Source organism: Vespa mandarinia, chromosome 13 (assembly GCF_050613455.1).
Source record: "Vespa mandarinia isolate Hongniang chromosome 13, ASM5061345v1, whole genome shotgun sequence".
In the NCBI taxonomy this organism is placed as follows: Eukaryota; Metazoa; Arthropoda; class Insecta; order Hymenoptera; family Vespidae; genus Vespa; species Vespa mandarinia.
In genome coordinates, this window is record NC_140822.1 from 3,697,737 (window position 1) to 3,724,379 (window position 26,643).

Below are 26,643 nucleotides of genomic sequence, written 5' to 3' on the forward strand. Positions count from 1 at the left end.
CATTTTTTAACTATTCGAGTATTTTCATTGGTCATACGATTGAACTCATTTATGATTGTTAGATTCGATGTTTAATTATATTTATAAATGTATATTGTAATAATTATAAATTTTATAGTAAATACGAAACTTTGATATGTTAATATAAAAAATAAATAAATAAATAAATAAATAAATATATATATATATATATATATATATAACTAATTTTTTAACTTCTTAATAATAATTTATTTCATATTAAACTTGCGACTATAAATTTACTGATAATTATAACCAGAATGAAATTATTGAAATTTCATAAAATGAAATAGAAATACAAATTAATTTTTTCTTATATAAATTTTACATATTGCATTTATTTTTTAATTAAAAAATTTTATATATATATATATATATATATATATACATATACATATATATATTATATATATATATATCATTATATAATATGTACATATATATTATATATATATATATGTATATATATCGTTCATGTTTATAAAAATAAAAAAAATAAATCAGTTACGATATTCAAACTAATAAATCTTATACATTTGCTACAAAACATATTAATTTGGCAACTCCTTATTCATAACATATCTAAGAGAATCAATATTGTAAAAATAGATATTATAATTATTTAACATATTGCTTGATAATAAAACTTTGGTCATAATAAAATTATTTGTAATGTTTGAAATTGTCTTTTATAAAATATATTAAACATAATAAAATAACAGTAGACTTAATGAAAAATTATGACAAAGAGATAATTATCATGCTTATTTTAAGAAACAGAAACGAAAATGTTAAAATATAAAAAATAATTAAAATTAATACTTTAAGAAACTGTGTTCGTGTTATTACTAGATGACTTTTTTATAAAACATGGTTCCATCATGTGAGAATAATTTATATTCAAAATATTCGATATTATTCCATTCGTTTCTGGTTCCAGAATACTAAACTTTCCTGAAGGAATGGTACCATTATATATTTGATCTAATCCTTCTGAAAATTGCAGTTAATAATGGATTAACTTATAACTTGTATTTAATTTTATAATTTGAAAGTTAGTAAGATAAGTAATAAAAATACCAATACTTACTTATTACTTTAAGAGTGAAAACATTGGTTTGTTGGTTTAATCCCATAACCTGCGCTACAATTATTTTAGACATGTGTGGACTGTAATCTTCCCCAATTCTTAACATCTGTGAAACATCATTTAATATTAGAATATATTTTCAACTTACTTATATATATAATATTAATTGTACTTTGAAATTTTATATGTAATATTAATATGTACTTTGAATCCAATAATATCATTGTTTTGTACATCGTACATTTGTGCAATAGGATATTGTTCAAGTTCTACATCAGAAAATGATTGATTTTTAACATCGTGATTAATTTCTTTTCCGGATGTATTTTTTTTAACTGTATTATTCAATGTCTCATCTGTTTTTTCATTAGGAATATCTATATTTTCAACTTCTACATTAGAAATATTTTGCGTGTTAACGATTTCTTCTTTTATTTTTTTATTAGGAAATGTAAGAGGCGTAGAACTGTTCCTTAAACTAAAAAGTTTAGATAATGCAGGTTCAATCACAAACTGTTGCATCATTTCTATTTCATTTGTTTCAGTTGTATCAAATCTTATATGCTTTCCTGAAGATAAAACAAGAGAATCTACTATCTTAGGTTTTTTTGTTGTATTATTCTTGTCATTAGAATCTTGTACAGATGTTGATATATTCTTCTTTCCTTTTCTATGTCGTACTCTTTTACGTTTCATTGAATTCGTTTCTTTCTCTATAAAACTACAATCTTCCATTATATTACTATTCATTGTTTTATAATCTGTACAATTATCGTCTGTATCATTTTCTACGCTGTAAAATGTTACATCTATAGAAGATAAAATTGTAATTTTATTATATATTACAAAAGAAGATTCTTTAATATGTTAAATATAAATTTAATATAAACATATGTATATAAATAAAAAATTCATACCTTGTTTTGAAGCTGATGAAAGATCATTTGACTGAATAGTAATATCTTTAGTAGGAACTTCCATAACAGAAAATTCAATAGTTTGTACTTCTTTATGATTAAATGTTTTGTTCCCTTTGTTTTCACTGTTATCATTATCTTGTATAAATGGTGATAAAAAATTTATAGATGATTCTACTTCATTTTCTAAACCACTACCTGGTATAACGCTGTGACAAAAATGAACAAATTATTATTTTATTTTTAAGAACATATATGATACATTATATAATTAAAAAAAAACATACATAATTGTTTCGTTCTCTTTTATAATTCGTGCATCTTCAGACGGTGGTAAATATTCGGTATTATTTAAACATAAATGATAAGGTTCACGAATGTTAAATAATTTTTTAATATGTTTTTTCATATCAGAAATTTGTAAGATTTTAGTTCCATCGACGAAAATCCAACAAAATCGTCGAATATCATGATAATATTTCGATAAATCGACTTTTATACGAAAATCTGAACGAGCCATGTTTATCGATGGCTATTTAATTTATAAACGTTAATAATAAAGAAGGCTTAGTTAAATTCAAATACTCTCTTGAAACCACCATCAAAATAATTGCCTACACTTCTTTGCTGGTAAAGTTAGGTGACTTAATGGTATATCGGTGTGATATATTTTTATTTGTATGATTAAAAAGTATTACCAACCAAAACTGAAAAAGTAAAATAAATTAACTAAATATTTTACCAAAGAAGTTGATCGATTTTTTTTTATACATTAGTATTTTATTTAATGTTTTCTTTTGTTTTTTTTTTATTTTTTTTGTTTTTTTTTGTTTTTTTTTTTAGAAATAATTTAATGTAAATATATACTACTTCATTATATTGTATTACTATTATTTTTTTACTATGTTATTAAAATTTATAATATACATAGAAAACTTTTATTAATAGTAATTATAGTAAGAACAAGTAAAACGAATCATATATGTACTTATTTTATCTTTTCTTTTTTATAAATGTTTAATAATTAATAAGCAAAAAAAGAAAAAAAATATATATATATTTATATGTATAAGAGAATAAAAAGTTTTAAAGGAAAATATTATTTTAAAAATAGTTCTAAAATATATATCCTAGATATATATTTTAATGTTACGAATATTTCAAATGTTTATGTTGGTAATGGGATACAATAAGCGGGAAAAATTAGCCGGTATAACCAGCAACACAATTGAATATGATACAACGTAGTTTCCTGAGCGAACGTATGCTTTGTACTAAGATTGATAGGTTTGTAATAAAATAAATTTATCATTAGTTATACTTGTTATATTAATCATTATTGTAATTATCTAATTTCTTTATTTAGATCATTTATTAGCATAATCGTATATTGTAATATATTACAATTCTGAACATTTTTAACTTTGTGCTCTGTTGAAAGAAGAAATAATTCTCTAATTTGCTTTTTTATAAATTATAATTAAGAGAATAAACATGATTCCTTTAACAGAAGGATCATTAGATGTAAGTATAACAAATATAAATTTTGATGTAATATCATTGTAACATATTGTATGTTTACATTTTATAAATATTTTGATGATGCTTCTCTTTAGAAAATCATGGCAGGCATTGATGTTGAAAAACCAATCCTACAAATATTGGTAAGAAAATGTTAAATGTATTTATATGTATATATTTGTGTATTAATAAATCTTTTAGGTTATATCTTTAGAACATCTATACATTTTATATTCTGTTATATTTGTAATATTTATTGTTTATAGCTATATGCAAAATAATATTATATTATTTTTTTAATATAGGGTCATAAAAAGTTAGCAAGCTCCAGTAGTGGAGATCGTTATAGATTATTAGTTTCTGATGGCAAAAGAGTAAATTCTTTTACAATGTTAGCTACACAATTAAATTCAATGATAACGGATAATATTTTGACTGAATTTTCAATATGTCAAGTTAATAGATATGCTGTAAGTACTGTCAATAATGGTGGAAAACAAAAGTAAGTATTAGACTTTATGTATTTATTAATGTTATCAGAAAGAATGTAATTGTTAATTATTTATATATATATACATGTTTGTTTATATTTAAATAGACGTGTGATGGTGATATTGAGTCTTGATTTAAAAGTATCTGGTGAAGAAGTTGGTTCCAAAATAGGAAATCCCACAAATATTGATAGCAATACAAACACAGAAGCTGAATCAAAAAAACCACAATCTATACAAACCCCCAGTGGTAAATATACAAATACTCTTGTTTTAATAGTTATTTTTAATAGTAATTTTTCAGGATTATTGGAAATATAATAACAATTTTTTACATTATGATATTTGATTAAATTACAGCCGTTACTATTCAAAAGAATTCTGTAAATCATTCATCTTCTGATATAAATACAACTCCTATTGTTGGATTAAGTCCATATCAAAATAAGTAAGTTGTATTAACATAATATTATACATTAAAATAAATTGACTAAATCTTTATGTAAAATGTAATTCATCTAAATGTAATTATTTGTTAATTATTTGTATTATAGATGGGTTATTAAAGCAAGAATAACAAATAAATCTAATATTATTACATGGTCTAATTCTCGGGGTGAAGGAAAATTATTTTCAATGGATTTAGTTGATGAAAGTGGCGAGATAAGGTGTACAGCATTCAGAGATCAGTGTGATAAATTTTATGATATGATAGAGGTGTGTACGACTCATATTTTCTAAAATTCTTACTTCAAGTTATAATTTATCTTTTGTATTTAACTAGGTTGGAAAAATTTATTATATTTCACGATGTAATTTAAAACCAGCAAATAAAAATTACAGTACTTTGAAGAATGATTATGAAATGAGTATGACTCAAGATACAGAAATTATTTTATGCCACGATGATGTGGATGATATTCCAATGATTCAGTTTGATTTTGTACCAATAAATACTATAGAAAATAAAGAAAAGAACGATATTATAGGTATGGTGTATACACTTGTATATATATATTTATATATAAATAATTTACATTGATTTATTTGGATCTATATCTGTTATATCACAGATGTTTTGGGAATTGCAAAATCTTGTGAAGAAATACAGACACTAAGAGCAAGAACCACAGGCAGGGAACTTAAAAAGAGAGATGTTATGTTGGTAGATGAAAGTAATACCATGGTAAAAGATTGGTTATTAAAAAAAAAAAAAGAAAAAAAAAAGATATATATTTGTGTGATATATAAAATTATAGCAAAAACATTAACAACATATTATAGGTATGTTTGAGTTTGTGGGGTGCAGATGCTGAAAAGTTTGATGGAAATAATAATCCTGTTGTGGCTATTAGAGGCGCACGTATTGGTGAATTTAATGGTGGAAAAAATCTTTCCGCTGTAATGTCTTCTGTTATTCAAATAGATCCTGACATACCAGAAGCTCACAAGTATAGTCATTAATATAAAAAGACTTTTATTTTAATATTTCATAATATTTTAATACTATTAAAGAGATATATATCTTTTTCATTTTTTTTATATAGATTACGTGGGTGGTATAATACTATAGGAATGTCTGATCAAGCTAAAAGTTTATCTACGAATAATGCACGTGGAGGTAGTATGAATGGAACATGGTTAACTATAAAAGAAGCACAAAATATAACAAGTTCCAGTGAAAATGGTTTCAATATTTTCATTTCAAAACTTACTGTTAATTTGATTAAAGCCGAAAATGTTGTTTATAAATCATGTCCGGTTGATGGCTGTAATAAGAAAGTATGTAAATCTTTATTTTAATTTATGGTATTTTACAAATTTATTGTAAAATAACAAAATTCTTTTTGTTTTTTTTTTAATTTTAAGATGATAGATCAAGCTAATGGAATGTACAGATGTGAAAAATGTAACAAAGAATTTCCAAGTTTTAAGTACCGCCTCCTTGCGAATGTATGTACTTGAATATGTAATTACTGTTTTATCAAGATAAATGTATAAAATTTCTCTTTATTTAAAATTTAATATAAAATTTATTTTCAAATCGATTTTGTAGGTTAATTTTGGAGATTGGCAAAATAATCAATGGGTAACAGCCTTTAATGATGAAGCCGAGAAATTATTAAATGTAACGGCACAAGAATTGGGTGAATTACAAGAGAATAATAAAGATGCATATATGGACAAGTTTTCTGAAGTTGCATTTCAAAGTTTCATTGTGAAACTACGTATGAAAATAGAAACGTTCAATGTTAGTTAAACATTATATCATATATATGTATATATATTTTAATTTAATACAAATGATTTTGTTTTATAGGATGAAACAAGATTAAAAGCAAGCTGTTTATCGATATCACCAATTGATTACAAAGTATATAATGATATCTTGTTAACAAAACTTAAAGATATCATTGGGATTGAAAAGCTTTAAGTTGTCATATATGTTAATTTGTTATAATGTATTACGCTATATACCTATTATGATTTTTATTTAAGTTAATTGTTAGATATTTATATCTTTTACCCTTTGCACATTTATTTTTTCCTTTTTTTCCTTTTATATATATAAGAAAATATTATAAGTCTATATTTGTATTCAAATAAAATTTATCCAAATTTATCAAATCAAGATAACATATTTAATAATACTTTTTGTCATATATGTGTAGGCATCATATATTAACCTTTATTCTATGAAATGATATGTAAATCTAATTATATGCAGTATTTCTCAAAAATAATAAATATGTATACCAACAAAAGAATTATATATATATATATTTTTTTATTATCTTTAATATGGTATGTCTGCTTTGTTCTTATACAAAGATTTTAACCTTTTATCAAAAAAATTAATTTCTTAATTTTTTTTATGCAAATCGTATCATATAAATAAAACAAAAAAAAAATTATCTGTTAGTATAAAAATAAAAAAATAAAAAAATAAAAAAATAAAAAAATAAAAAAAGAAAAAATGAGTATAGAAGAAATTAAAAAAAAAAAAATCTATACAACAGCGAAATAAACCGATTTGAAAATTCTGTGTTTTCGTTCGCCATTTCGCAAATCACGTATGTCATATATATATGTGTATGTAAGCCGGCGCTTTATGTGAGCTGATGCCCATTAGAAGGTTACGTTTGGAACGACATTATTTTTGAGTTATAAATCCTTAAAGTGTTCTTTCGATTTGTGCGATAGAAGAAATCTATCATGGAAGAGTTAATGCAGCATTTAAGTAAAATAAAAGTGCCACAAAAAGGCGATAAAATATATAAGGATGAGTGTGTTTATTCATTCGATACACCAGTAAGATATTTTACCATTTTTTTTTTATACATTCTAATAATATTAAAAGCAATCCATATTAATAGCTATCTCTATTAATTTTTTGTTAAAAGGATACGACTACGGGCTTATATATTAATCTAACAACATTTTTGGGATTGGGACAAGATCATGTTCTCCATTATTATCAGTTAACCAATAATCCTGTCTTTCTTCACATAAAACGTACAAAAAAAGAGGTACGTTATAAATAACTATTCTTTAATGCAATTTTAATCCATATATTCTTTTTATTACAATGTATTTTAACCTTGTAGATTGTATCCGATCAAAAAGGAGACGGTCCTGAAAAAAAGATAACGAGATTAGCTATAGGAACTTCTGGTGGCTTTACGCCAGATCAACAAAAGTATACTTATCACGAGGAATATAAAATAGTTATATTGCCAAAGTTTACAGAAATTCCATATCCTAAGGATGGTCTGCCAGAACAAGTAAGATTCATAGAATTATATATAAACACTTGATGTATCATGAGTGATTTATTAAATATTAGTTTTATATATTATAATTGAAATTTTTTATAACAGATAGAAATAGCTATTAAATCAATATTGGAGTCAGATTCTGCATCAAAGGTGGCTGAAACTGAAACTTTGACTGGAACTTGGGATGGAGAAATAAAGGCTGTATCGAAGTTAGTATTTTGTATTAATTGCAAAATAATTGTATCTTGTCGTTTGTAAAAATTAACATTATTATTGATATTTATTTAATGTTCTTAGGCATGCAAAGAATTTGAAACAATTGGATAATGGCAAAAAAATACCTCCAAATGGTTGGAAGTGCGAGAAATGTGATCTAACACAGAATCTTTGGTTAAATCTGACAGATGGTTCCATTCTTTGTGGGCGTAGATTTTATGATGGCACTGGAGGAAACGATCATGCAGTTGAACATTATCGTAATACAAATTATCCGCTTGCTGTTAAATTGGGTACCATAACAAAAGAAGGGAAAGGAGATGTGTTCTCATATGATGAGAATGATATGGTAGAAGATCCTAATTTAATTGAACATTTGGCTCACTGGGGAATTAACATTACTCAGATGGAAAAAACTGATAAATCTATGATTGAATTAGAATTAGATCTTAATCAAAAATTTGGAGAATGGGTTGCTCTTCAAGAAGCTGCAAGCAAATTAACGCCATTGTATGGACCTGGTTACACTGGTCTTGCTAATCTTGGAAATTCTTGTTATCTAAATAGTGTTATGCAAATGTTATTTGTTATTCCCGACTTTATAAAAAGGTATATAAATTATATATATATATATATATATATATATATATATATATATATATATAATATATATATAAACAATGCTTTGTGGAATATATTCGTTAAAAAAAAAAAAAAAACAAAAAAAAAAAGAGATTATTAAATATATATTTATAATAATTGAAAATATTTTTTATAGATTTGTAGATGGTGCACCACAGATATACAATCAGAATTACACTGATCCTGCAAATGATTTTAATGTTCAAATGTAAGATATGAAGTATAAATATAGATTTGTTTAATGATATATATATATTTTTTTTTGTTTAATAATATATAAACATTATATATATGTTTATTTATACAAGTAATATTTATTTTAGGTCTAAGCTTGGAGTTGGATTACTTTCGGGAAAATATTCCGTACCACCAAAATCAAACACAGAAGATGAATCGCGACAAGGTATTCCTCCAAGAATGTTCAAAACCTTGATTGGTCGTGGACATCCAGGTTTTTCCTCAAATCGGCAACAAGACGCTCAGGAATTCTTCCTACAGCTCATTAACATTTTAGATGTAATTATTAATATATAACACATAAATGAGATTAAAAAAAATGTGTTTACAAAATGATATCAAAATGCATCCATTAGTTTAACAATATTTTTCGTATTAACAGGTAAAGATATCCAAACTTGAAAATGATAATTTTTGTGAAATTTATAGTATGTTCCAATCCTATTGAAATATTAACATGTTTTTATAAAGTTTCATAAAAAATCACAATTTTCAACTTGGAAATCATGCCTTGTTTATTAGTATACATGTATTTGTAACTACCTAAATAATTTTATAATACATTTCAATGTCTTTTTTTTTTATATATCAATATTATTTAGTATCTCATTAACAAAATGTTATTAATTTAACAGCGTAACAGCAGACATCAAGCAAATCCTACTGACAGCTTTAAGTTTAAGGTGGAAGAACGTTATCAATGTACAAGATCTGGTAAAGTGAAATATACTTATCGTCCCGAATACATCTTACCATTGCCTATACCATTAGAAGCAGCAACGAACAAGGTATGACGAATTATATTTATAAAAAGCAGTAATTTATAAATTATTACTATATTTTTCAATTAAGTATCCAGATTATATCCCTACTACAAATAAATTGCAACTGAAGTTGGATCTATTGGTCAGTGAATAGTAGTAATGAAATGTAGTATAATGTCAGGAAGAAGTTGCGGCATATGAAGCACTGAAGAAAGAAACAGAAGCAAAAGGACAAAAAGTAGACCCAAATACTTTCGTGAGGCCACGTATAAAGCTAATGTCATGCCTGGAAACTTTTATACAGCCCGAGATAGTCGAACAATTTTACAGTTCTGCATTGAATGAAAAGACAACTGCACAGAAGTAAGCATTCAATTATATGATATATATATATATATATATATATATATATATATATATATATATATATATATAATAATTTTTTATTATTTTTATTAATTTTGTATTTTTTTTCTTTTTTAAATATTATAGAACAACGAGACTAGCTACATTTCCGGATTTCCTACTGATGCATTTAAAAAAATTTACTATGAAGGAAAACTGGAGCCCCGTTAAATTAGATGTAGCAATAGAAATGCCAGATATAATAGATCTGAGCTCTTTACGTGGATTAGGTTTACAATCTGGAGAAGACTTACTACCTGAAATAGCTGGTTCTAATCCACCATCTCCAGTCTATGATACAGACATTTTAAATGCTCTAACAGATATGGGCTTCCCTCAAGAAGCCTGCAAACGAGCTTTATATTTTACCGAAAATCGCAGCTTAGAAGCGGCTACCAATTGGGTGATGGAACATATTGGTGATTCTGATATTGCAGATCCATTTGTGCCTCCTGGAATTGATATTAAACCAGGTAGATTATACTTCTCTATGAGGATTCGTATATATCAATATATAATATTGTAACTATTATAAAAAAAAAAAATATTTCATTATAAAAAAAATAAAATATTTCATTAATATTATAATCAAAATTTTAGGGAGAGATAAATTTATACCAAATGATAATGCATTAGCAACGGTAATGAGTATGGGTTTTACTAAAGAACAAGCAATAAAAGCTCTTAAAGCGACTGATAATAATTTAGAACGTGCAGCGGATTGGATATTCAGTCATCAAGTTGAACTGGATGCGTTAGATGTTGAAAATGATGCAGGACGTTCAGAAGATGTATTCCGAGATGGCAGTAATCGTACGTAATACACATGTTTCATTTTTTATTTAAGAAATTATATCATTATCACACATATATTTTAATTAATATTATTAATAATATTTTCTATCTCTACAGAATATAAATTAGTAGGATTTATATCACACATGGGGACATCAACAATGGTAGGACATTATGTCTGTCATTTGTTAAAAGATAATCGATGGGTTATATATAACGATGATAGAGTAAGTAATAATATATTGTTATTTATCTTATCATTATATGATATTTAATATCTGGTAATTTCTTACAGATTGCTTTATCTGAAAATCCACCTAAGGAGTTGGGATATATATATCTGTATCAACGCATCGAATAGATTACGTGACATTGACTTTGTATAAAAAAAATATTATATCATCCTTTAACAATAAAAAAATACGGCAAATAATAATCCTACTATGTGTGTTCTCGATATTGTTATTTAACAGCATGTATTTTTTAATATTATTTATCGTTTTCAAATAACATGATACCTTTAGTTTTAATTGATAATGATATCATTCTTAATAATATTTGCGTGGAGATATTAAAGTGGTAAACTTTCATATAAAATTATTTTCTATTATATATATATTTTTTATTTTCTATTATATATTTTTGAACGAAGCAGGCCTTGTTTAAAAATGTTCAAATAAATCGAATCCTTTATATATTTTATATAAAATATTAATTTACTTCTACATTTTACTATGAAGTGGATTTGAAATAATACAAATATTTATTTCTTGAATGTCTTTTTTGTAAACAAAATTTTTAAAGTAATAATAATAAATAGATATCTAATTGAAATACGTTCCATGGCAAACAGAAAATTATTAAATATGATTTAACAGGATTTCATTTCTTAATAATAAATAATTGAATTCATAAATGAAATTTTAATATATACATTTACTTTATTTAATAAATTCAATAATTTTCGATTCGTTAATTTTTAACATAAAATTATTTATTATAAAATGTGGGTGTTATATTTTGACAATTTTTAAATGTTTAATCTAATATTTTAGATAGTAAATTTTACTATACTATGTGCATAAAATATAATATTGTAACACTTATATATAATTCGTTTTTTTATTCCATTCATATACTAAATGTTATTTTTATTAACAATGTTAATAATTACAATATTGCATGCACATAAATTGCTTTACATTTGTATATTACATAGTTAAAAAAAAAAGAAAAAAGAATAAAATAAAATAAAATAGAATAAAATATTACAAAAATATATTTTTGTTATAAGTAGAAGGCCACAATTTTACAAAACAAATGTATAGAAGCTTATTAGAAATTATGGCTAACATTTTAACCTGGATAATCAGAAGACCTTTCTTTAGTTTACAAATTTAACGGTCTTACAAAATTGATTTTATATAAACACTCTTATTCATATATATATATTTTATATATTTCAAATATACTTTTAGATTTTTGATTATGATAAATTAAAACGATCAATGTAAAGAAATAATTTGCTTTTTTTATCGATTGTTATCGTAAGAAATATTATTTATTTTTACTGATCGCATTAATTCATTACTAATGCTGCTTAGGTATTATTTAACTTTTAGAAATATTTCTTATTAGGCAGTTAGGCACAACTTATCACAAGAAATGTGGTTATACGACTTCCATCATTAGATAGGTGTACTTAAGATTTAAAATTAATATTGTTTATTCAATAGAATTTACTATGAATTAATTTAATAATATTTACAAAAAAAATTGTCACTTCTCATATTTTTGCATCTATAAAATAGTTTCTAGAATTATTTAATGATTTGAAGTTTAAATCGATATTCTTTTGTATAACCAAGCAATCAGATATTAAATAATTGATATCAGATATAAAATAATAATAGCCATCGGTTAAAATAGTTAATAGATATATAAATACTTACATATACATATATATGTATATATATGTATATATATATATATGTATATATGTGTATATATATGTATATATACATATATATATATATATTTTGAAAGTATTTTATATAAAATTTTAGTATAAAAAACTTTCATGTATTTTGTCACATAAAATTCTAATAGATATTAATCTTTTAACTCATGTTATATAGCTATTTTTCACATATGTTATAACAATACTTAGTTTCATTATTATTTCATTACTACATTACTTAATTAAAATTTTAATATTAATATATATATATATATATATATATATATATATATATATATATATATATATACACATATTAATTTAATATTAATATATAATATATATAATCAGCAATGCTTAAATTTTAGAAAAGAAGTGTTGTCAATTATAATATAATAGCACACGTATATATAAATTCTATTTTTAAAAATAATCTAATATTTAAATATATCTCATTAAAAATTATACTTAACTAGCTGTTCTGATTTCATGTCTGGAATTAGGTTCAATTATACCAATGGATGGTGGAATGGCATATATAATTTGATCGCCGTCTCTTTTGAATATTGGTTCAATTACATCAGGCATTACTTCTACTCGTAATACTTTACTCTTGTTACCCAGCATACACTTAAACTTTACATCTACTGTAACTTGAAGTTCAGTGCCACGTAATCTATTAAAAAATTTGTATGATTTAGTTTTCAATGTTAATTTATTTTAGGAATAATGTATATCAAATATATAAGATTAACTTACTGATTATATCTAGTACTTAATATACCAACAAGTTCTCCAATTCTATCTTCCTTGGCAGTGATTGAAATAATAAAATCATTTCCTCGATTAGAATGAATTATTATAAGTTGATCTTCTCCAGATGATACACTTAAACCAGTAATTTCAGCAATAGGTATGCCTTTTTTCATAGTTTTAAATTTTACACTTTCTAGTTTGTATAAGGCATGTTCTGTTACTACCAAAACACGATCAGCTTGTTTATTAAATCTGCATTAACAAAATAACGTTAATTTCAAATTGGATTGTATTATAAAAACATTAAAAATATTTGTAATAACCTATTAGTTTTTCTGACGAATGTACTGAATAGAACAGTTTTAAAATGATCTGTATTTCGAAGATTATTTATAGAAGAAGTGAAAACATCATTGTGAGGATTTTCATCTGGCTTAGATAAATAGTTTCCTTCCCAACGTCTATCCTGACCCCAATGAAGTCTTTTTGAATGTAATACAGCTCCTGCCGCCATCTGAAATACAAAATAAAAATGTAAAAAATAATAAAAAAATAAGATAAAAAAATTCTTTCTATATTATTTACTTTTAATCGAAGCTGTGGCCAATCTTCTCTTGGGACAACTTTAAGCACCATCCAAGCACGCCATCTTGCATAAATCATTTTTAATGAAGGTACCACATCACGAACAGCGAAGTTTTCTTTTGGCCATGTTAAATGTTTACCATGGTCACGCATAGATCTAACGTTACTAAAAGTCTTCAACAATTCTTTAATATAAGAATATTTCTTATACTGACGATAATATCTTATAATAAACAATGCAGCTTTCATCTTTTTGTAATTTTGTCGACATAAATAACCACGCCATTGTTTTTGAAGTAATATTACAATCCCTGGTATTAAATCTTCACGTGCCTAAAATAAAGAACATGTTAGCTTTGAGAACATTAATACTTATATATGATGTATTTCTATTTATATAATAATAATAATAATAATAATAATAATAATAATAATAATAATAATAATAATAATAATAATAATAATAATAATAATAATAATAATGTGTAAGATTAACTAACCTTTTCTAATGCAAATAATGTTTGAGGAGAACGTATAAATATTTTAGTATGACCATACTTAACATCACCTGAAAAACCTTTTTCTTCCATTAATGTACGAACTCCATCTTTATCACTGCCACCTCTAAAGTTTGGCCAAGTATATTGCGATATCATCTTATATCTAAAAAATATCTTTTTATCAAAAATCATAAAACATATAAAATAAAATATAATTATATAAATATAATTATATAGTACCTTTTCAAAAATCTATCATATTTTTGTCTATGAGCAAACCCTGCTCTTCTAACTAATATATTTTCTACGAGTCCCAAATATCTCACTTGGTGATTTACTCTTTCATCATCAAAAACAATAGCTGACTTAATTTCATTAGGTTTTATGCACCGAATATAAAATGGTTCTTTACTAGTTAAATTTTTAACAAGTGCAATCATGGAATTACGAAATAATGTACCGGCAGTCAATGGTCTCTTTGTAGTCTGTTATAATCAAAATGCACATTTTAATTTGTAATAATTAACATATAATAACATGTAATTTTTTGTCAGATCTTTTGTCATAATCTTTGTCAGATATATGTATATTCTTACTTTTGTAATATCTTGAGCACCTTCGGGCCACATCTTACTGATTATAGAATCATTACTTTTATAAAGCAGGCGTTTAAAATCTTGAAAAAGAGTGTCTTTATTTTTATCCAGAAAACCGTTAATGTTGTATACAACATCACCGGCATAATGTTTAATTTTAAAATGAATCTTGTGTTGTAATTCTTTATCTGTTGGTTTCAATTGACGAGAAGTGTAGTGTTGATGATCTGCCAATTTTATATCCATTGCTTCAAGAAGCATCTGAAAGAAAAGAATATTATTAGGAATATTTTAAGAAAACATTGAAAACTGATGAATTTTTTCAATTATTTATTTTTATCATACCTCATCTGTTACTTTGCCTACATTGAGACATGCTTCATCCATGATAGCTAATATTCCCTTATGAGATAATTCCACTAAGTCACAAATTATTTGATTATTAAAATACTCAACATTTTGCCATGCAATTCCTTCCCTCTTATATTCTTCTTGTTCTTGTTTTAAAACCAACTCTGAAAATGTATAATTACTTATTAAATATAATCATGATGTATAATCTGTTTAAATAGATGCAAAATCAACATTAAAATATTATATAAACGTATGTAATAAATAACATAATAAATGTATGTGTGTGTGTGTGTATGTGTATGTATGTATGTATGTATGTATATATATACATACTCATATAATAGAGAAATATAAGAAAAATAAAAGTATTGGTCACATTTTTATTTTTATATTTACATATAAAATACTATACTCACCAAGTATATACTTGGCGTTGAGTCGCTACGACTCTTGATCCTATTAAATGAACTTATCATTTTTAACTGCATATATAGATGCATGATTAATGTTAAAGTATTATATGATCGTACGTACTATGCAATAAAAAATATAAGCAAAGGATAAGAGTATTGGTTATTTAATTTATTAATTGTGTATTATATATAATAGACTTACCAATAAAAAGTTGTTGTAATTTTTCATTGCAGTAGTTGATACAAAACTGTTCAAAGCTATTCACATCAAAGATTTCAAATCCATAGATATCTAACACACCAATTACTGTTTTGTATGTATTAGATGTGTCATTTACATTAATTGAATCATTAACGCGTGACACAATCCATGTAAACAATCTTTCATAAATTGCCTAAATAATTTCAAAATACAAAATATTATTTATATACTATAATATTACATAATAAAATTGTAACAATTATAAATATTTGTGTTACCTTTGCCAAAGCATCCCTACCATATTCAGCTTCCACCAAAGTATGAGTTTTTTGCATAATTTCTCCACCAGCTGCTATCACTCTTTGGGATAAAGCAGTTCTAAGTTCATTTGGACCAATAGAAAATAAAGCTGCAGTATTAGCTAGAGCATTATTTTTCTCAACAATAAGTTTATCTTCATTGATTTTATACATAATATTACCCTAAGTAATGAAGTAATTAGAAAACAAAATTCAAAGAAATAAATATTATAAAATAATTAATAGATTATATTACCAGATGCAAAATGCCAGATATAATATTCCAGATTGTTTGTATTTCATTTTGTGAAAATCCTAAAGTGGACATGGCTCCATTTACTGTTTTATAGTCACCTTTATCATTTATATTTGATTTATTATCATCTTTATTGATATAATAATATGCGGTAGCATCACGTACTAATTTCATTTTATGCAAATCAGCTTCGCTACAACCATTAATCAGCTAGAAATCAAATAAAAAATATTATGTAAAATAAATATTGTAACTTTGTCATAAATATATCAATTGTATATTTTTGATTATACCTGATAAAAACAATGAAAATTACGTTCTCCTTTTTGTTGATAAACTACTCGTGATTTTTCAAGTAAATAATTAGTTATATGTCCACCCAATGGGTCCCCTTTGAAATCAAAATTAATGTCCATATATTTTCCAAAACGAGAGGAATTATCATTTCTATTTGTTTTTGCATTTCCAAATGCTTCTAATATAGAATTTGATTGAATAAGCACATTCTTTACTCTGAAATTTACAAATTAAACAAAGTAATCATGTTTAAGTTTATCATTATTAAGTTTATATATATATATATATATATATAAACAAATGCTACAATAAAAAATCAAGTATAAAGTTTAATAAAACAGTTTTGTCTAATAGAAAAATTAACTATCTAAAAAGAGATTACAGTAGATTAGATAATGATATTTTATAATTTACTGCGTTTTCCTGTATTTCATATCAATCTTTTATTACATACTATAAAAACATAAAGTACCTTTCAATTTCCTGTTGACCGCTTAGATTAGTAACAGCAGCGATATACTTCATAATGATTTTACTAGCCTCTGTTTTCCCAGATCCAGATTCACCACTGATTACTATGCAAGTGTCACGACCTTGTTGCTTCATCTCACGATGTGCTGAATCCGCAATAGCAAATATGTGTGGCGGATTTTCAAATAATTCCCTCCCTAGAAAATAGAAAATAATAAATATATTGATAGACATCAAGAGAAATGATTAAAGCAAAATCTTATGTATAATTTTATTTGTATTACCTTTATATTTATTAATATGGTTTGCATCATAGATATTTGTACTTTTATAAGGATTAACACTTACGCACACTTCCCCAATATATGTATATATTTTTCCACCTTTGAATCTAAAAGAATAAATATGTGTTTGTACAAAAAGAATTTTAATATTTGAAAAGAAGAAAAAGAAAAAAGAAAAGAAAAAAAAAATTTAATTGAACATACAAAAGTTACTTCTTTTTTAATGATATAAATATTTAATTAAATTATAAATATTTAATTAAATCTAACAATTTAAATGATTGATCTATATTGTTGTTATATAATTTCTATATTGTTTTTGAAAATAAAAATTTAACAACAAGAATGTGAGGATTAAGAAATTTTATCAACAAAAGAAATATATATTTCATTCTATCAAGATCAATTATCAAGAGCAATTTTCTATTCTTTGTTATCAATAATGTAAACACATGAACACGTCATTCTTGTCTTTTTTCCAATGTTATATGTACGTTTAAAAAATTTAAAGAAAATAAAAAAATAGAATGATATAAGTCTGTTCGTGTAAATGGTTGAGCAAATATTATTAATAAAAATAAAATAAAATAAAATAAAATAAAATAAAATAAAATGAAATAAAATAAAATAAAAGAATATATATATATATATTTATATGCATAGATAACAATAAATGGGATACATTCTTAAGTAATGTGTCTACGAGTATTTAAAGAACATTATAATGCGAACACACATCAATGTAACGAACAGGTGACTCATACTTAACGTAAATGTGATAAGCATTTTACGTACTTATACGGTGTAGAATCGTTGCACTGAAGGCAACACATCGTCTAAGACGTAAATATTTCTTTTTTTTTTTTCAAGAATTAATTAAATATATCGAAAAAAAGAAAGTATTAAGAAATCATTAATTGTATTTGTAAAATTATATATACACTAGTTGTCAACGGATTATCATTTAATTACGATTTTATTATAAATTTTTTAGATTATAAGACATTATACGAAAATATGTTCTGTCAAAAATATATATTTCGTGTTTTATTAATAATAAAATATTATCTTTCCTTTTTTTTTTATGTGTGTATATTTTATCATTATTATATTTTTAAAAGATCAAATTTAAATCGTTAGCGCTCAACCACCTGCTGCAAGTGCGAACCACGCCCTCTTGTTAGAGATGGACGAATCAAGAAGGACAAATTAACCGAAGACGCGCGCCCATTCTATTGTACAAACTGTCAAAAAAATCTTTAAGATTTAGATAATGATGGTCGGTAAATGATTTTCGATAAATTTCAATGCTATTAAAAAAAATATGACGAGATCAAATAAAACCTACCTAACTTTCAAGTTTTCCACGACCTTCTCAATGTTGATCTCATCCAGCAGGACAAAATCTCTGATGCCAACATCTTCTTGAGTTGCCATTTCTTCTGTCGTTTAAGGGAATAACAAGTGTACAACGAAACTTAAGAATCTATCCAACGTTTTATTTTATACTATAGTTAAATGTCACTAACAATAGTCAACCGTACCTACTACTGAATGACTTCCACATGCTGTTACTCATTTTAGAAGTCTCGTTTTATCTATACGTCATACCATTGTAAGATGCAGAGGGCATTGAATTCGCGACGATATTATCGCCATCTATCAAAACTTGAAGAATTTTAAAATCTTATAAAGAGCCTCAATACTCTTCTAATAATTTCTTTCCATATTTATATTTGAATTTTTCGTTGAATTTTTCTAAGAACATTACATCGACTTGAAGACATCTTGTCGAATATATATGACGATTAAATCGTTATCCTAGAGTTCAAGTCAAGCGAAAAATAAACTTTTCAAATGTATATACGTACAATATATACATATATATATATTGCAACATTACGATTTTGAAGGTTACGAGAAATATGTGATTTACGAGACATCTAGCGGGAAATTGGGTGAAGTTACCACTAAATTTGTAAGGTTGTTAGTTTGAAGCGTATGCGACTTCAACGACAGATATAGACAAAATATGAACTGTAAGCGAATATAACGCTATTCTCACATACAGCTCCTATAGTATCGGTATATATAAGGTGCGTAGATATGTTCTTGCACATAACCTAACATTCGAGTTAACGTTCGGATAGAAATTTTTATATGTAGTAAAAATATTAGTACATTTAACAAAAATAAATGAAAAACATATGCAGATTATATTTCTTTGAAAATAAATTACTTGAAAAATGTTTGTTAATTGTACGAAGTTTATATTTGTTGTTTCTAATTAAATTTATACTTATACTGATACTTATATATCTTATATCTATAATTAAAACTTATTTAAGCCAGCCATTAGATATTTACAATGCATGTTATAAAGAATGTATGTTATAAATATGATTAGTACCATTGTTATAATAAGAAATTGTATAAATTATTCAAGAAATGTATGATATAACAATATACTTATCTTAAATCTTTATTGTTATATGCAGGAAAGACATTCTGAGAGAGGATCGATGATTATTCATCGGAATCCAAAGGATGGCTGATCCAATGTAACAGTCAAAGTCGATCAGAGTTTTGATTTTGTTGACATCACACGTAGTCAAAGAATTGCCGGCTTAAAATTTGAATCTAAAAGAAAATAAATTATATAAATTATTCAAGAAATGAATACACGAAAGTATTTCAAATTTAAAGAAAAAAAAAAGTATGTTTGCTGTTTGGAGTATAGAAGAAAAGTAACTCTGTAATTAAAGTTAATAAAAGATCCGTTTATATTACACAAGCAAATCACAGATAAAAAATTTTTAAGTATTGAAATTTTAAATTAAAATTATTTTAAGTTTCTCACATTTTATCGTCTTTTTAATGTTTAAGCGAATGTATTATGATTTAAATATTAATTTATTGTACTCCGTGTAGATTAAAGATTTTTTAAATAGTTAGAAAATTATTAAAAGTATTAATTTATAAATTTTTACGTTTTAAAAAAAAAGAGCTTCGATGTGCATTCGTCGGAGTGTAAGAGAAAACTAACTCCGGTAATCGCCAAAGTTAATAAAAAGTCCGTTTATATTTACATAAGGCCAACTATTCCGAGATTAAAATTTTTAAGTAATGAAATTTTAAATTATAAGTTTCTCGTGTGTTTTTTTTTCTATTCAAGAAAAATGAATATATTAAATTGCTTTCTATGATGTCAAGAGATTGCTTGAACGTGATTGGCTAAGAAAAATCTTATGTTATTTGGCTATCTAGACATACGTTTTCAGCGCCATCTAATCGAGTAAAATCTTTAATGAACTAAATGTCTTTGAACGAGAGGTTAGTTTAACAAATGTATGTTGATGTCGAAGAAAGCCGGTCTATCTTATTGAATAAAGACGTATTTTTAATAAGTTAAATATATTTTCACATGTTACTTCGGATACGCAAGTTATACGAACAAATTCGGAATAGTCTTTTCAAATGGAGGACGTAATCGATACGAAAGAAAATTTGGCGCAATCTATACGACTTTTAAATCAAGAGACTGCACATAGAAAATCATTTTTAAGGTTAAGTACAAAGAGTACTACGCCAAAGAGGATATCCTTGCAACAAAATACTCAACCTCGCAAGGATGAAGATACAAATCAACTTAATGACACACACAGTCCGAGAATATCTTCTAGGAATTATCTTAATACAAAGGTAATGAAGGGTCACAATTATTCAGACGTAGATACATCTTTAACCGTTGCACCTCATGAAATACGTGATATAATGGCATGTTCAGAAAAAAATGATATGACCCTACGGGAGATCATGGAAGATAGTAGTGTAACAGGAATAATTTTGAAAGCAAACGAACCATGGCGTGAGGCTAATACAAAATTGTACTATGATTTTTTACAATGCGTGCAAGCACATCTTTCTGAATTACAAGTATTCGATACCATTGCAGATTTTATACAAAGTTGTACAGACACTTTGGAAATAATTAGAGGTAAATCTTATTCTTAGTTTATAAATTCTATATAAATTAACAATATTTTATTCTTTCGTCTTTTCGTTCTTTAATAGTTCTAATTCTTTATCCATAATCTTTGTACATTTTAATATAGGCATGCAAGCTAAGGTTGAAAATACAGTGATATCTTCCGAAGAAATATCATTAGAAAATGAAAGAAATACTTGGAGACTTATATATTGTCTTTATCAAAATAGGATAAATACATCAGAATTTGATGCTCAAATGGAAGATAATTCAGAAGTTACTTATATCTCGGAAAAAAATGTTATAAATCATTTATATAAAACAGAGAGTCAGACAAGAGAATATCAATTAATTATAGATTGGTTAGAAAAAAATGCATTGGATCAAGCTAATAGATCACCAAATATAGAATGTTTTACCGATAAAACTGTTGCTTGGGAAAATACATTATATCAATTGCAAAATAAAAATTTGGGAATGGCTTTTGGATCTTCTAGACCGTTAGTATCTTCTATGGATCCTGATGCTCCTATAAGAGAAGGCAAACCACTGCATGATTTAGATAGAGAAGATGATACTAGACTTGAAAAACGAATGTTTATAGAAGTACGTTGTGGCCGTCTTCAAAAAGCACAAGCTTTATCTATTCATTGTGGTCAACCATGGAGAGCTGCATGTTTATTAGGATGGATACCGCATCATGATCCAAATTATAACAATCCTTTGACAGATACCAAGGTACCTATTGTAGGTAATCCTAATAGAGATCTTTGGAAGCTATGTGCTTGGGAACTTTCGCAGGACAAACGTATCGGTAATAAAATTCGTTTGTTTTATCATCAAATATGACATATATTATTATTCAAATAATATAATTTTTGTTTCTTATTCAGGACAGTTTTATCGTGCCATTTATGCTAGTCTTTGTGGCAATGTTCAACAGTTGCTACAAATTGCTTTGTCTTGGCAGGATGCATTATGGGGTTACATGAAGGGTCTTTTGGATGTTAAAGTTGAAGCAGAAGTGAGAGATACAATGCCAAAAAATTACACAGCCATGCCTGAAGAATACTGGAAGAATAACATTTCGTTAGAAGAAATATTTAAAGAGCTTCATGCTTCAAAAAATGAATTGATACGTGCTCAAGCTAATAAACCAGATCATCTTATACAAAAGTATTTAATATTAGATCAGATTCCAAAGTTAATGGAAGAAGTTGAAAGTATGATAGATCTAGGGACCTGTGATCCACAGTTTTTAAGATTTTTAGCACATTTAATTCTCTTTTTACGACAAATTGGAAAAAATACAAAGGATAAAATAGGAGATAAAGTATTACAGGCGTATGTAAGAATACTTATTAGAATGGGTGATCCAATTTTGATTGCATTTTATACAGCTACTTTACCACAAGAAGATCAAATATCAAATTATGCCTCATATTTAGAAAATGTTACGGATTACGAGCAACGTAAGAGATGTTTAGCTGCTGCAGAAGATGCTAATTTGAATGTTGAAGCTATTACAAAGACAGTTGTGGAAAGTATACGTCAAAAGAAAACAGAGATCAAATCAGATGATTTAAAAGGTACTATCACAGATGCGGACATGGAGAAGGTCAATGCTTTGGATTGGGTTATTTTCTATCAGAGCCAACGAGAGGAAGCATTGTGGCAAACTAATGCACTGATAAGATATTTTCTTACCAATGAAAAACTTGATGCTGCACGAAAAGCTTTCAATAAAGTACAAAATAATTATTTAATTTTTAATTTGATTTCATTTTTAAAACTATGTTTTATATATATATATATATATATATATATATATATATATATATATATATATATAACAGTTTTAAAACATATATATATTTTAGATTCCACCAGATTCTATTGAATCAGTTATGGCTGAATATCCAACTATGGAAAGTACGCTTGCGAACCTTACAATAACTGATAATTTATCAAAAAGGGCAGCGAATGCTATTAGAGAATATTTATGTTATAAAACATATCTTGATGCACAGGAAGGTTTTTCAGAATGGTTTTCTCATTTCCATCATGGTAAACCAACTCCATTAGAAGATCTACCAGCTTATGCGACATTTACAGAAAAAGTTGCTTATGATCATAAGAAGGCTCAATATAATACAGAATTAGATAGATGGAAATGTACTATGCAACATCATACCAAAGTCTGTGTTTAAGAGTATTAGAAATAATTCTTAAATAGATTGAGAAGTTTAATATTAATCATGTATTATTTCTTTTCTTTTTTTTTTTTTATTAGGCAGTTAAACAGCTTTTATTTAACGTTCTTTTATTTCCCGATGGTGGTTGGCTCGTTGATTCCAATAATAATTCAGATGAAGTCGATGTTAATTCAGATGAGCCATCTATACCGGAAGAAGTATTAAGGGAACATCAATTGAAAAAGTTACGCGAATTATGCATTCCCAAAATTGCACTCTTGTTACACACTGTCATGTCTGAAATGAACGAACATGCTGGTTGCATACAATTAGCTGATATTCTTGCGTGTGAACAATACCAATTGTTTGAAGTATGCATTTTTTAAGAAAAGATATTTATGATTATTATATGTATAAAGTATACCATAAAATTTGTTTTATCCTTTTTTTTCTTTTTTTTTCTTACAGGTATTCCCTAAGGGACGACTTCGTGAAATATTTAAAAAAATTTGTGAATCTTCCCTCATTCTGATGGATCAGAAAAAAGATCCATGGGGATATCCAAAATAATGTTTCTGTAAAATACTATTGTAATTTTGTTTAAGAAGAATTCTCTTTTGTTTTTCTTTTCTTTTTTTCTTTTTTTTTTTTTTATAAAATCAGTTTATTGTCAACCACAAGAAGTGAATATAAAATTTGATACAATGTTCAATAATTTATATAATCAATACATTATATATATATATACCAAATAAGTATTTAGATGTTTGTTCATGTAGTTGCGAATAAATATAGCGCTGTCAGAGATGCAATTCGATGGACATGGAGTAATATGGAGTAATATGGAGTAATATAAAAAAAAACCGCGGAGAAATTTTAAGAAGGGATAATAATGAGAAGAACAACTAATATCTTTGTTTTTTCTTTTTTCTTTTTTCTATTTTTTCCTTTTTTTTTTCTTTTTTTTTTGATACCACTAATTATGGATCGTAATTGCCCATTATTCCGTTGCCTCAATAAACAATCTTTCCTTTTTCTTTTTTTTTTCTTCTCTTTTTTTTCTTCTTTCTTTCTTTTAATGTCAATCTGGACACATTTTATTCTTTGTAAAATATTTTTATAATTAATGGTAGTATAACTATCATTACATGCTATTGCTGGTAGTTTGTTATGAATATATGTAATACTATATAGTAAACGTACAGAACAAAAGAGGCTTATAGCAAAAATTGCAATTTGTATATGTGATTAATATGGTATGTATTTGTGATAGAAATATTATCATGACATCACGTTGATAGTATTTTTATTATACAAAGCTGATCCGTTTTCTCAAGTTCAACAAAATTAAAAGGCAATAAGATCCACTGTCAATGGTAATTTATATAACGTTCATAACGTTTATAGTGGATGGTAATAATACTTGAATCGATATTTTTCAATCACTCGCGACACTGATATCTACGATAAAAGGACAATATTGTATTTATATTATACTTATATTTTAATAGCGATATCAAAGTAATATCATTATTTATTTTCATTAGATGAATCAAATTTTAAACACAAGAGTTTTTATATATACATATGAAGCGAACAGAAGTGAAATATTTTTTTTTCCTTTTTTTTTTTTTTTTTTCCTAGCGAGAACAGTCTTTCTTTTATATTCCTTCTATTAGCATTACGGTCTGATTATTTAACTTGAAAATTGTATATTTTATTGATATACAAAAATGACTTGTTTTTCGATGCTTTTCATTACACCAAAATATTTTTTTTCTTTTTGTGCATTAAGCGTAAAGTAAATAAAAAGTTTTTTAATAAGCATAAACTATAAGAACAAATTAGCAATTTACAAAGTGCTGTTTTTCTTAGAGAAAAGATTTGTTTGTGTCTTTTGCATTTCTTTTCTCTCTCTCTCTCTCTCTCTCTCTCTCTTTCTCTCTCTCTCTTTCCCTACCCCTCTCTTTTTGTGTTTTATATTTTTCTTTTCTTTTTCTTCTTTTCTTATTTTTTTTTTACATTGACCAACCAAATCGAAGAGACTGTACATTTATAAGAGAGAGAGAGAGAGAGAAAAGAAGACTGTATTACACACAATTCAAGGGGATAAAAATTTGATTTTGACACGTAAAGCTGATTGCAAGACAGATGAATAATACATATGTATCTTTCAAAACATAACATCCTTTACAGAGTTTTAATATCTTAAAAATACTTTCATTTGATTATTATTTTAAGAGAACAAATATGAGCCAAAGATGGAAGGAAGATAACCAAAAAAAAGGGAAAGAAAAAAAATAAAGAAGAAGATTGGAAAAAAGAAAATTTAAAGAAAGATGAAAAAAAGAACCATAAGCATCGATTTATTTTACACGATTGATCATCATAGAACACACTTACGTAGTTGAAAAATTCTTCGCGTCGATTCTCTCACACACACGATACAATTATTTTTTATTTTTTATTTATTTAGTGTCACATCACAATAAGATGTTAAATAGAGTTTAAGAATCTGTACTTTTTTCTTTTTTTTTTCATTTTCTTTTTTTTCATTTTTCACCCCTGTCTCTCTTTCTCTCTTTCTCTCTCTCTCTCTCTCTCACTCT

General features: G+C 25.5%; 5 protein-coding genes across 6 annotated transcripts; 3 read left to right on the forward strand and 2 right to left on the reverse strand.

Annotated features, from left to right (window-relative positions):
* Nucleotides 1-591: 591 nt before the first annotated feature.
* On the reverse strand, nt 592-2,692 carry LOC118444221 (uncharacterized). Its single transcript, XM_035872284.2, has 5 exons — nt 2,316-2,692; nt 2,029-2,237; nt 1,316-1,920; nt 1,112-1,217; nt 592-1,014 (listed from the first exon to the last, which is right to left on the reverse strand). The coding sequence occupies exons 1-5, from the start codon at nt 2,546-2,548 to the stop codon at nt 845-847; spliced, it is 1,323 nt and encodes a 440-aa protein (XP_035728177.1). The 5' UTR covers nt 2,549-2,692; the 3' UTR covers nt 592-844.
* Nucleotides 2,693-3,189: 497 nt separating this feature from the next.
* On the forward strand, nt 3,190-6,594 carry RpA-70 (replication protein A 70). Its single transcript, XM_035872276.2, has 14 exons — nt 3,190-3,315; nt 3,395-3,552; nt 3,645-3,692; nt 3,855-4,051; nt 4,148-4,290; nt 4,401-4,488; nt 4,595-4,757; nt 4,825-5,029; nt 5,114-5,226; nt 5,325-5,491; nt 5,588-5,822; nt 5,910-5,993; nt 6,097-6,291; nt 6,361-6,594. The coding sequence occupies exons 2-14, from the start codon at nt 3,523-3,525 to the stop codon at nt 6,472-6,474; spliced, it is 1,782 nt and encodes a 593-aa protein (XP_035728169.1). The 5' UTR covers nt 3,190-3,315; nt 3,395-3,522; the 3' UTR covers nt 6,475-6,594.
* A 513-nt stretch (nt 6,595-7,107) lies between these two features.
* Usp5 (ubiquitin specific protease 5) lies at nt 7,108-11,333 on the forward strand. The gene is made up of 13 exons (XM_035872255.2): nt 7,108-7,352; nt 7,445-7,570; nt 7,649-7,825; nt 7,922-8,028; nt 8,117-8,644; nt 8,814-8,885; nt 9,001-9,193; nt 9,550-9,702; nt 9,860-10,041; nt 10,171-10,556; nt 10,684-10,896; nt 10,996-11,105; nt 11,174-11,333. Exons 1-13 carry the CDS (start codon nt 7,257-7,259, stop codon nt 11,237-11,239), a joined length of 2,409 nt encoding a protein of 802 aa, XP_035728148.1. The 5' UTR covers nt 7,108-7,256; the 3' UTR covers nt 11,240-11,333.
* A 1,848-nt stretch (nt 11,334-13,181) lies between these two features.
* Nucleotides 13,182-19,579, reverse strand: Myo31DF (Unconventional myosin ID). Its single transcript, XM_035872071.2, has 15 exons — nt 19,200-19,579; nt 17,852-17,958; nt 17,569-17,764; nt 17,093-17,312; nt 16,800-17,009; nt 16,523-16,726; nt 16,245-16,437; nt 15,621-15,790; nt 15,276-15,536; nt 14,920-15,164; nt 14,680-14,842; nt 14,180-14,512; nt 13,918-14,108; nt 13,598-13,846; nt 13,182-13,514 (listed from the first exon to the last, which is right to left on the reverse strand). The coding sequence occupies exons 1-15, from the start codon at nt 19,286-19,288 to the stop codon at nt 13,307-13,309; spliced, it is 3,039 nt and encodes a 1,012-aa protein (XP_035727964.1). The 5' UTR covers nt 19,289-19,579; the 3' UTR covers nt 13,182-13,306.
* Nucleotides 19,580-21,149: 1,570 nt separating this feature from the next.
* Nup107 (nuclear pore complex protein Nup107) lies at nt 21,150-25,036 on the forward strand. Of its 2 annotated transcripts, XM_085661129.1 has the most exons (7): nt 21,426-21,553; nt 21,639-21,848; nt 21,967-22,653; nt 22,733-23,586; nt 23,720-24,037; nt 24,133-24,405; nt 24,503-25,036. In XM_085661129.1, the coding sequence occupies exons 2-7, from the start codon at nt 21,650-21,652 to the stop codon at nt 24,602-24,604; spliced, it is 2,433 nt and encodes an 810-aa protein (XP_085517255.1). In that variant the 5' UTR covers nt 21,426-21,553; nt 21,639-21,649; the 3' UTR covers nt 24,605-25,036. The 2 variants fall into 2 exon arrangements, with proteins under 2 accessions (XP_035727965.1, XP_085517255.1); XM_035872072.2 differs by having other exon boundaries at nt 21,150-21,848; nt 24,503-25,035.
* Nucleotides 25,037-26,643: the final 1,607 nt, after the last annotated feature.

Coding starts and splice junctions, on each gene's coding strand:
- LOC118444221 (XM_035872284.2), bottom strand. CDS start 2,548: ATGGCTCGTTCAGATTTTCGTATAAAAGTCGATTTATCGAAATATTAT. Junction 1,921..2,028: donor TTCATCAGCTTCAAAACAAG/GTATGAATTTTT, acceptor TATCTTCTATAG/ATGTAACATTTTACAGCGTA. Junction 1,218..1,315: donor ATGATATTATTGGATTCAAA/GTACATATTAAT, acceptor GATGTTTCACAG/ATGTTAAGAATTGGGGAAGA.
- RpA-70 (XM_035872276.2), top strand. CDS start 3,523: ATGATTCCTTTAACAGAAGGATCATTAGAT. Junction 5,227..5,324: donor TAGATGAAAGTAATACCATG/GTAAAAGATTGG, acceptor AACATATTATAG/GTATGTTTGAGTTTGTGGGG. Junction 5,823..5,909: donor TTGATGGCTGTAATAAGAAA/GTATGTAAATCT, acceptor TTTAATTTTAAG/ATGATAGATCAAGCTAATGG.
- Usp5 (XM_035872255.2), top strand. CDS start 7,257: ATGGAAGAGTTAATGCAGCATTTAAGTAAAATAAAAGTGCCACAAAAA. Junction 7,826..7,921: donor AGGATGGTCTGCCAGAACAA/GTAAGATTCATA, acceptor TTTTTATAACAG/ATAGAAATAGCTATTAAATC. Junction 9,194..9,549: donor AGCTCATTAACATTTTAGAT/GTAATTATTAAT, acceptor TTAATTTAACAG/CGTAACAGCAGACATCAAGC.
- Myo31DF (XM_035872071.2), bottom strand. CDS start 19,288: ATGGCAACTCAAGAAGATGTTGGCATCAGAGATTTTGTCCTGCTGGAT. Junction 14,513..14,679: donor CATTATTTGCATTAGAAAAG/GTTAGTTAATCT, acceptor TCTTTATTTTAG/GCACGTGAAGATTTAATACC. Junction 13,515..13,597: donor TTAAGTACTAGATATAATCA/GTAAGTTAATCT, acceptor ATTTTTTAATAG/ATTACGTGGCACTGAACTTC.
- Nup107 (XM_035872072.2), top strand. CDS start 21,329: ATGGAGGACGTAATCGATACGAAAGAAAATTTGGCGCAATCTATACGA. Junction 22,654..22,732: donor TTCGCAGGACAAACGTATCG/GTAATAAAATTC, acceptor TTTCTTATTCAG/GACAGTTTTATCGTGCCATT. Junction 24,038..24,132: donor CTATGCAACATCATACCAAA/GTCTGTGTTTAA, acceptor TTTTTTTATTAG/GCAGTTAAACAGCTTTTATT.